General features: G+C 51.0%; 2 protein-coding genes across 3 annotated transcripts in view; one reads left to right on the top strand and one right to left on the bottom strand.

Moving 5' to 3' along the window:
• Positions 1–75: 75 nt before the first annotated feature.
• On the top strand, positions 76–4,460 carry RRP36 (ribosomal RNA processing 36 homolog (S. cerevisiae)). Of its 2 annotated transcripts, XM_010863148.1 has the most exons (7): positions 76–212; positions 2,007–2,154; positions 2,290–2,356; positions 2,434–2,538; positions 2,820–2,894; positions 2,979–3,096; positions 3,539–4,460. In XM_010863148.1, exons 1-7 carry the CDS (start codon positions 122–124, stop codon positions 3,673–3,675), a joined length of 741 nt encoding a protein of 246 aa, XP_010861450.1. In that variant the 5' UTR covers positions 76–121; the 3' UTR covers positions 3,676–4,460. The 2 variants fall into 2 exon arrangements, with proteins under 2 accessions (XP_010861450.1, XP_010861449.1); XM_010863147.1 differs by having other exon boundaries at positions 2,820–3,096.
• Positions 4,461–6,067: 1,607 nt separating this feature from the next.
• The window catches only part of CUL7 (cullin 7), a 16,016-nt gene continuing 12,945 nt past the window's right edge, over positions 6,068–9,138 (bottom strand). Inside the window, 6 exon segments of the mRNA XM_010863240.1 lie at positions 6,068–7,363; positions 7,613–7,693; positions 7,696–7,820; positions 7,909–8,035; positions 8,159–8,304; positions 8,982–9,138. Coding sequence (XP_010861542.1) covers positions 7,040–7,363; positions 7,613–7,693; positions 7,696–7,820; positions 7,909–8,035; positions 8,159–8,304; positions 8,982–9,138 — 960 coding nt within the window. The 3' untranslated portion in view covers positions 6,068–7,039.

Below are 9,138 nucleotides of genomic sequence, written 5' to 3'. Positions count from 1 at the left end.
GCCCCCCCAGCACCCCGCTCGGCCCCGCCTGCGCTGCTGACGCCAAGCCTTCCGGAAGGGGCGGGGCGGGAGCCTGTGTGGCGGAAGTAACGCCATTAGTTTTCTATACACCGCTGAAGCCATGCCGAGAGCAAGCTCTTGTGGCGGCGCGGTTGCAGGGTCTCCCAGCGAGGCTCAGGATGGCGGAGAGGATGACGGGAGTCTGCGCAATGGTGAGGGCACGGTGCTGGGACAGGGGGAAGCGCTGAGGGCCGGGAGAGGGGCCCTGCGTCTGGTGCGGGCTCACCCCGAGACTGCCAAGTTGTCTGAAAGACGCAGACACCGGGAGCGCCCCCCAACGCCCTAGAAAGTGGGGAGTGAGAGGATACTGAGTTAGGACACCCTGAGCAGTTTTTTAAAGGGCAAAGAGGGTTTTTCGCAGGGAGAAAACTTATGTTCCAAAGCAGAGTCAGAAGGGCATTGATTATTGGGGAAGGCTTAGGTAAAGATTCAATAAATTTCGCCGACGTTATTGAACATCTCTTGTACGCAGGCACAGTAGATGCTGGAGATACAACAGTGAATAAAGCAGTCCAAAACTGCTCTCATGAAGCTTTTTGGGGGTTAAAAAAAAAAAAAGGCACGGAGACCTAAGGAATTGCATATTTTTAAAGGATAAGTTTTATGGTATGTGAATTATACTACAGTTTTGAGAAAGGTGATAAGAGCTTTGAAGAGAAAACGGGAAGGGTTATGGTGTTAAGTAATCACAGAAGGCCTCACTGGATAGGTGGCATTTGAGAAACCCTGCGAAGGAGGTAAGGGAGCAAGCAATACAGCTGGTGTAAGTGTTACAGGCAGAGGCAAAGTCAGGTGCAGAGGAACTGAGATGGGAATATACCTGTTTGCTTAGGAACTGCTTGGAGGCCAGTTGACTGGAGAGGAGTAGGAAAGAGATAGTAGAAGAGATCAGAGACAAAATGGAATAGGTCACATGGGATCTTCATGCTATTACAAACCCAAAGCTTTTACTCTTGAGTAAGATGGAAGCCATTGGGGAGTACGGAGTCTGGAGTAAGTGATCTAAAAAATATGTATGTGGAAATGAGGTGGGAGTGTTAAGATTAATTTGTCTCTTTTTTTTGGAAAGAGAAAACTTTTATTATTTAAAGAAGTTAAAGTGAAAACTTCATGTCTCTAGTAGTTTCCTTCCTTTTTTAAAAAAGTTTTTATTGGAGTATAGTTGGTTTACAACACTATGTTAGTTTTAGGGGCACAGCAAAGTGAATCAGTTATACCTATATCCACTTTTTTGGATTCTTTTCTGTGTGGGTCATTACAGACTATTGACAAGAGTTCCCCTGTGCTGTACAGTTGGTCCTTATTAGTTATCTCTTTTCTGTATAATAGTGTGGATATGTCAATCCCAGTCTGCCAATTTACCGCCATCCCAGATTTGCCTTTTAGGCATCTCTCCCATGTTCAGTGAACATAAACTTGGGCAAACTCCGAGAAACAGACAGACAGGCCTGGCATGCTGCAACCCATGGGGTTGTAAAGAGTCAGACATGACTTAGCGGCTGAACTTGAGAGAGAGTTTTGAAAGCAGTGAGACTGGTGGTTGGGCGAGCGGTAAGGAGGCTAGAGCACTGAGGTGAGATGCTGAGCGTACACTGAACCAAAATACGGGTAGCTGAGCCACGAACAGAGACAGAGGTCTCTGTGGGAAAACCTGTGAAAGAGAAATTTAAAAGAGAAGGGGAAAACAAAGAGACTATGGGTTAGTCCATCTCCAGCCTTACATGTACACCTTCCTTAGCAAGGTGAGGCCCCAGATAGCTGGAATAGTTGGGGCATTAGGTGTCAGTGGAGCACTGTTACAACCTGTGTTGCTTGGAGCCTGCAGCAATCGGTCTGAAGGGGATATTGGAAAGGGTCACTTACCTAAGGAAAGAACATGGGGCGATGTCTCTGCAGCAGTGGCAGATGCTGAGCTGAGTTGCAGTCCCCCCACCCTCCTTTCACAGACACGTCTCACATGTCATTTGAGGAGCTGTTGGAATTGCAAAGCCAAGTGGGGACTAAAGCCTACAAACAACTGGTAACAGGAAGCAGCACTAAGAAGCAGAGTTCTAGACCACCTGTCCAAAAAGGATGTGTCGCAGATAAGCACAGGTGAGGAGCAAGGCCTTTCCCGGGAATTGGGGGGAAAGACACCTACTTGAGTAGGTGTCTGCTTTCTTGGGTGGCAGGTGGGAGGCCTTTAACGAGACTGGAGTTCCCTTGACCTGCCCTTCACTTTCTCCATAGGCCTCTGGAAATGTCAGCCAAGGTCCGGGTGCCATTTTTGCGTCAGGTTGTCCCCATCAGTAAGAAGGTGAGGCGGAGGCAGTGAGCATTTTCTCAGGGAAAGGAGACGTAACAGTTCTCTTACATTCTCTGTTCTCTCCAAAGGTAGCCCGGGACCCCCGCTTTGATGATCTGTCAGGGGAGTATAATCCTGAGGTGTTCGATAAAACGTATCAATTCCTAGATGACATCCGAGCCAGAGAGAAAGAGGTGAGTAGCGTGAGGCGGTTTGTGCGGATTCCAGGAGGGACTGGAGCACAGGTTAGAGAGGCAGAGGGGAGCAGGGTGAATCAGTTTGCTAGTTGTGTAATCATTGGCAAGATACTTAACCTCTTTTCAATTCAGTTCCCTTATCACAAAAAGCTAATAGTTCCCATTTCATAGTGTTAATGTGAGTTAACATATGTGAACCTCTTAGAATGATGCTTGGCACAGAGTTTCAGCTAACATTTACAGACTGCTAACCATCATACTCATTTTCCAATGTGGAGCTGGTGAAAAAGCAGCTGAAGAAGCACCGTTCAGGGGAGGAGCATGAGAAACTACAGCACCTGCTTCAGCGAATGGTGAGCAGGTCAGAGTATGGGGTGGGAGGTGACTCACAGTCCCTGCTGTTCACCTGTCTCACCCCTCTCATCTCGGCTCCTCAGGAGCAGCAAGAAATGGCCCAGAAGGAACGAAAGCGGCAGCAGGAGCTGCGCCTGGCCCTGAAGCAGGAGCGGCGGGCTCAGGCCCAGCAGGGCCATCGGCCATACTTCCTGAAGAAATGTGAGTGGGGCACAGCTACGACCTGCGAGTCACAGGGACAGAGATTGGGTGGCCATAGTGACTGGATGCTGTACTGGGGGTCCTGGAGCTCCTAAGGGAGGCTTAAAGGCTGGATCCCATGGTAATTTAGAGGAAAGTAGAAATAGTAGTAGTAGGGAGTCGTTTGTAACCATTCTCATATCCCTAATGAGACTGTGGGCAGGGAGTGTCACTTATCTTTGCCACGCCCCTTCATATGTTGGGTTGGGCACAGAGAAGGAGCTCATAGTTCGTTGAATTGAGAAAGAGTGGAGTTGCGGAAGTCATCTTGCTTTTAGACACCAGTGAACCCCTGACGAGTCACATATCCCTGCGTAGTGGTTGAGAGTTACTGACCTGGGGCAAGGGGAGGCAGGGAGACTTTGTCCTCTGTTTACTGACTTTCTTTCTCCTTGTCCTCTAGCTGAGCAGCGCCAGTTGGTCCTGGCTGAGAAGTTTAAGGAGCTGAAACGAAGCAAGAAGCTAGAAAGCTTCTTGAGTCGAAAGAGGCGCCGAAATGCAGGCAAGGACAGACGACATCTCCCTTTGAGCAAAGAGTAGTAAGGAACCGTGCTCAGCTCTGCTGCTGCCCCAGTGAGAAGTGCATCTGTGGGGACACTTTTGGGCTTGGCCTGTTCTGGTTCTTTCCCATTCAACGGTGAGGGTCACAGCTGCCTTGGAACTTGACTGGCTCAGAGATGACTCGAAGCCTTTTGGACGGCCTGAGGGCTGAAAAGGAAGAGCAGCTGAGCCTTCTGCCATGCCACACTTCGTCTGCTTGGATCTGGGTCATTGTCCTCGTGTCCTCCCATCCTTGCCTTAGTGATTCTGATACAGAAGGAAAAGGACCTTGAGGCTGGTTGAAGGCCAGAGTCTGAGTGGCTCCCAGGACTGCGACTTTATGCAGGAGCAGTTCATAAACACTCCTGTCTCTCATCTTTTTATCCTGCTGCTTTTGTAGGTGGCCTAGAACTACTGTTTCAGGGGCCACATGTGGGTAGGCAGTAAACCTAAGCCTCCTACAAAGTGGGAACTCAGATCAGAGCCCCTTCCTCCTTCAGCCCAACAGATGACACCCTCATTCAAAGCAGGACCCAATCCCACAACTCATCTTCTTAGCTTTGGTTTTGGATACAAGGGGAGGTAGGAGGCGGGGACAGAAAGTGTCCCTGGTGATAGGTAAGCGCAGCTGGCTCTCAGTACTGTTTGGGTGGAGAATTCATACTGCTTGTGGACTGGAATATTTTCACGCTACAATTCAGTTTAAAGTGGTTTCTGGTTGGGAGTGCTTCCAGGTATACCTGGCAGAAGCAAATGCATTCCTCTCTTAAAAAAATATTCACTTATTTTGGTTGTGCTGGGTCTTGGTTGTGGTTCACAGGATCTTTGTTTCAGCGTGCGGATTCTTAGTTGCAATATGCAGAATCTAGTTTCCTGGGCAGCTTGAACTAGGGAGAGTGGAGTCTTAGCCCCTGGATCACCAGGGAATTCCCAAAATGCATTTCTTTCTTGAGGATTGTACTTTAAACCCAGACTTCAAGGAATTCCTTCAGATAAAATTTCAAGGAATATGAGCTTACACTGAAAACAAGGCACAAAAGGAAAAAAAAAACGCATAAACAAGTCATTAGGAACAACAGGCAACAGAATCAGACCAGCAAAGTCTGAGGTGTTGGAAATGTAAAATACAAAAATATAAAATGTCTTATTTATGTTTAAAGAACTGTGACTGATGAAAAAATATCAAAAAGGACAGAATTGGTTTGATTAAAATTTTTTGTTTAATGAAAAATACACTGACATTGGAAACTTCAGCAGATGAGGCACACCTAGAAAGGAAGATGAAATGCAAGTAGATGTGAAGAAACTACACAGATGGAGCCCAGGGACAGAGAAATGGAAACTAAGGAAAAGACGTTACAGAAGTTGGAGGATGGAATGAGGAGATGTGACACAAATCGAGTTCCGGAAGGAGAGGGTAATTGTCTATAGTTGATAATCTATAAATCCTAAGAATCAGGAAGATGGGTTAATCACAGACAGGGGACGTTGGGAACCTAGATAAATCACAGCAACACAGGACATGGGAGGGACTGACATCTAAGCAGCAGCGTTAGGAACTTTCTGATGGTCCAGTGTTAGGGACAGAGCGACTCCAATTCCAGGGACATGGGTTCCATCCCTGGTCTGGGAACTAGGATCCCTTGTGCTGCTGGGTGGGCAAAAAATAATAGCAAAAGGCAGCCTGAAAGGAAGAGGTGGAGTTAGAGACTAAGACTTACTGCTTGATGCCTCCTGGTTGGGGGGAGATGATGTAGTTCGGAGGGAAGAAATGCATAAAACGTGCTTCTCTGGTGGTGGTTAGATGAAGGCTGTAGCTACCAGGATGATTGGCCTGGCCCAGAGAGTGAGGGAGCACTGCGGAGTCCCAGTTGTCACATGAATAAATCCTAATCTAATGCCCAAACAGTGATTCTAGCTGATAAAAGCAGAAAGAATACTGAACTATTTGGCTCACAGAAACACTAAGAAGGCTGGAGAGAAGCTCCAAAAAGGAGCGAGGGATAAAGTCAGAGCAGTGAGAAGCACTCCAGGTCCTACTGCAGAACCAGAGTCACTGTGAAGATGTCAGCTCCACCGCCAAAGGTTCACTCCCCTTCCCTCTGCTCCAGACCGAGATGTTCCCAGCTGAGGCCTCTAGTCACCTGCCTGCAAGGGGGATGCTGGGAAAGCAAGTGTCTGGTCTTTAACGTGGTGGGAGGTGAGCTCTACCTTCTTCCTAGGTTTGTGGTAGGGTGTTTCCAAGCATGAGAAACAGGTTCAGGTGAAAATCGGTTGAAAACTGATACATGCCCACCACAAGGCTGTATTGGCCCCAACTTCCAACCTGCTACTTTCCCCCTTCAAGGAGGAGGCAGAGGAGATGTAGGAAAGCACTGAGCTTCAGTTTGGGTTAGTTTGGTTGGTTTGGTTTTTATTAACAGCTTTATTGAGATACAATTCACATACCGTAGACTTTACTCATTTAAAGTGTTAACAGTTCAGTGATTTTAAATATATTCACAGAATTGACCATCACCACAGTTTTTTAACATTTTCAACACCCCCAAAAGAAATGCCATACCTTGTAGCAGTTATTCCTCAGTTTTTCCCAATCCCCCCAACTACAGGCAACCACTAAACCACATTCTGTCTCTAACTGGCCAACTGGGGGACATGACTATAAATGGGATCATTATGTGGTCCTTGGTGTGCAAACCAGCTCAAGGGCTTTAAGGATCAGGGAAGCAAAAGTCAAAGCCTGGGAATGTTTGCCCTGCAGAGACGGAAAGTCCTGAGGGCAGGGAAGGCTACTGGTGTGCGGGAGTGCACAGGGGCAAGGAGGAGCCATGGGAGCTGCAGTTCCTTCTAACCCAGATCCTAGAGCTTCCAGGTGGAACATGTTAAGGTCCTGGGGGCCTGCAGTGGCCACAAGGGTCCTTTATCTCACCTTCCCTGTCAGCCTTAGCTCCGGAGGGCACAGTGTCCAATCAATTCCACAAACGAGGAAAGTAGATCCCTGCTTGATGATCTGCTGAAGTTGCAAGCCATCCAGCTAGTGGCGAGATGGGCTTGACTCTCCAGCCTGCCAGGTGAAAGCTCTTCTGACCACATACCCTTCAAGAAGGCTCATCCCTGGAGTACACTTAATTCCCCCAGCTGAGAGGAGGGTGCTCAGTCCCACACAGCCTGCCATCCTCACACAAAGGACCCTGGCATGGCATGATTCAGCCTCAGAGCTGAGGGCTCCTGTCTCCTTTCAGCCAGGAAAGTCCCCACCCTTGGCAGACCCCTGGCAGTTACCACACAGGCCAAGTAATCAAACTCCTGCATTTTATTCTGTGGAAAGCCCCGGCCCTACCTAGCCCTGACCCTGTCTCCAGGGCTACCGGAAGGTAGAGAAGCTCTGGGTGCTTGTGCAGGAGGCATAGGGCACGCCCCGGGAGCGGATCTGCAGGGTGTGGAAGGTGAGGGGTGGGTTGGGGCCCAAGGAGCCTGGGTTCAGGGACTCAGTGTGAGGCTCCATGACAGTCATGGGAACCGCATAAGACAGCATCTGGGGCCGGTCGTCCTGGCGTCTCACCGTGCCCTTGCCCAGCAGGTGCAGGATGCAGGAGAGAACGTCAGCACTGCTGCAGGTGGATCCCCTGCCAAGGCTGCTGACCAGGCCCCTGGGGGGACACGGGCCCTTCTGCCAAGCCTCCAGCACCTGGTGTAGAGGGCCAAAGGGAAAAGAGGTCAGGGACGCCCAGCTTACCCCACCTCTAGCCCCCAGTCCAAGGACAGCGAGGCCCAACCTCACTTCTCACCCACCTACAGGGTCCACAGTGAGCCAAGACTTTGCATGGGGATCCACCTCCTCCTGGAGACTGCCCCCACCCCGCAGGGCCCCCACCTCCTCCTGGAGACTGCCCTCCAACTGACAAAGCCCCCTCACCCACCACCCACCCCCACCTACCAGGCAGACAAGCTGGTCGATGTGCAGCCCCTCGTCCCCATGGGCTTTGAGGATTCGGACGATGAGGCCAGTTGAGAAGGTTACCGTCTCTTCTCCAAGTTCCGGCCCTCTTCGTCCTCAGCTTTCAGGTATGTCTGAGCTGGGATGAGCCACACGTTGCCCCTCCGAGGCCTGGGTTCCTCACTGCTGTCTCGAATCTTGAGCAATCCTGAAATAAGCGCTGGTCACTTGGCAGGGGTCCCCCGAAGACACTGGCCCCAGCTCAGGACACAGGCCCCAGTGCCCTAAGTACAGACCTGCTGGGGTGTCCTTTGTCTCATCAAGGTCCAGGGGGCCCCTTGAGGAAGTCAGAGGCCCAACTGCCTGATTCAGCACATCTGGAGGGAGCCCCGAGAGTGCCAGCAGACTCTCCACAGAGACCGCCTTGGGAAGAAGAGGGAAGCATCAGGGCCTCCCAGGGTGAGGGGGCAGGGAAGAGAGAGGGTGGAGAGAAGAAAGAGGATGGACAGGTCGCGGGAGCAGGGAGGCGTGGGGGAGCTGGGCCACCTTCAGCTCGTTGAAATGCAGTAGCAGCCACATCTGCACGGTGGACACATGCAGCGTCTGGTCCCCGAACTGCAGCTCTGCCCGGCCCAGCCACGTCCACTGCAGTCGCCTTTGCGGGGCCCGCTCCAGGGCAGGGTAGGTCTGACCTGAGGAGTGTCAGGGAGGCGGCAGGAGTTGGGGAGTTGGAGATGACGCGCCATCGCTGGAGTTTTGTCCTCACTAACCTCTGCAGAGCCTGGGGTCCAGCGTGTCTGGACACTGGCTCTTGGTCTGAGCTTCCAGAGCTTGGCCTTCCTTGAGTCTGCCTCCTGGGTCAGCCTCAGGTATCTGGGAGCCCACCCCGTGCCAGGCAGCTCATGATCAGTGCCTCCGAGGGGTTCTCCATTTTTTTAAGGGAGACAAAGCCACAAAGTGAGAAAGGACTGGGGCTCTCATCAAGTTGGAAACAATGTCTTGAAGCTGGTGGAGGAGCTCTCTGAGAGCAAGGTCTCAGTATCGCCCACCTATTTTTCACTGCCCAGCCCAGGATCAGCCCCCAGTGGGGAGCTGAGGTTACGATGACTGACCAGGAACAGACACCCACCACCTTCTGTGGACCTCAGGTGCCTCCTGCCTCCATCCTTCCCACCATAAAGGAAGTCCCAGGTCATTATTTGAAAAATAGAAACAGCAAGAGTCCCGGGATCTGGTGCCCTTTCACCCCACCCCTACTCCAAACCTAAGCTCCAGTCTTTTCTCAAATCTACAGGCTGCCAGCCCCAGGTTATTTCCCAGCATCTCATCCTCTTCCCAGGTCCCCAGTTCCCTCAGCCCAGCTGCTCACGCTTGTTGTAGAAGTTGGAGTATCAGTTCAAGGTGCCCCTCAGGTAGGCAGGCAGGCAGGTTCTGGGGTTGAGCGTGTGGCAGACGGAGGCGGTGGGCCAGCAGCGTGGCGACAGGACGAGCACAGACACTTCTGGCATCGCCCCTTCATAGTAGAG

The sequence above is a fragment of the Bison bison genome, unplaced genomic scaffold (assembly GCF_000754665.1).
Source record: "Bison bison bison isolate TAMUID 2011002044 unplaced genomic scaffold, Bison_UMD1.0 scf7180017864487, whole genome shotgun sequence".
NCBI classification, from domain to species: Eukaryota; Metazoa; Chordata; class Mammalia; order Artiodactyla; family Bovidae; genus Bison; species Bison bison.
The sequence above is the reverse complement of the archived record's forward strand: the minus strand, read 5'-3'. Positions and strand labels throughout refer to the sequence as shown.

What these genes read in the sequence shown, in the direction of transcription:
- RRP36 (XM_010863147.1), top strand. Translation starts at nt 122, where the DNA reads ATGCCGAGAGCAAGCTCTTGTGGCGGCGCGGTTGCAGGGTCTCCCAGC. An exon ending in TGTGTCGCAGATAAGCACAG is followed by an intron (nt 2,155 to 2,289) that starts GTGAGGAGCAAG and finishes CTTTCTCCATAG; the next exon opens with GCCTCTGGAAATGTCAGCCA. An exon ending in TTGTCCCCATCAGTAAGAAG is followed by an intron (nt 2,357 to 2,433) that starts GTGAGGCGGAGG and finishes TTCTCTCCAAAG; the next exon opens with GTAGCCCGGGACCCCCGCTT.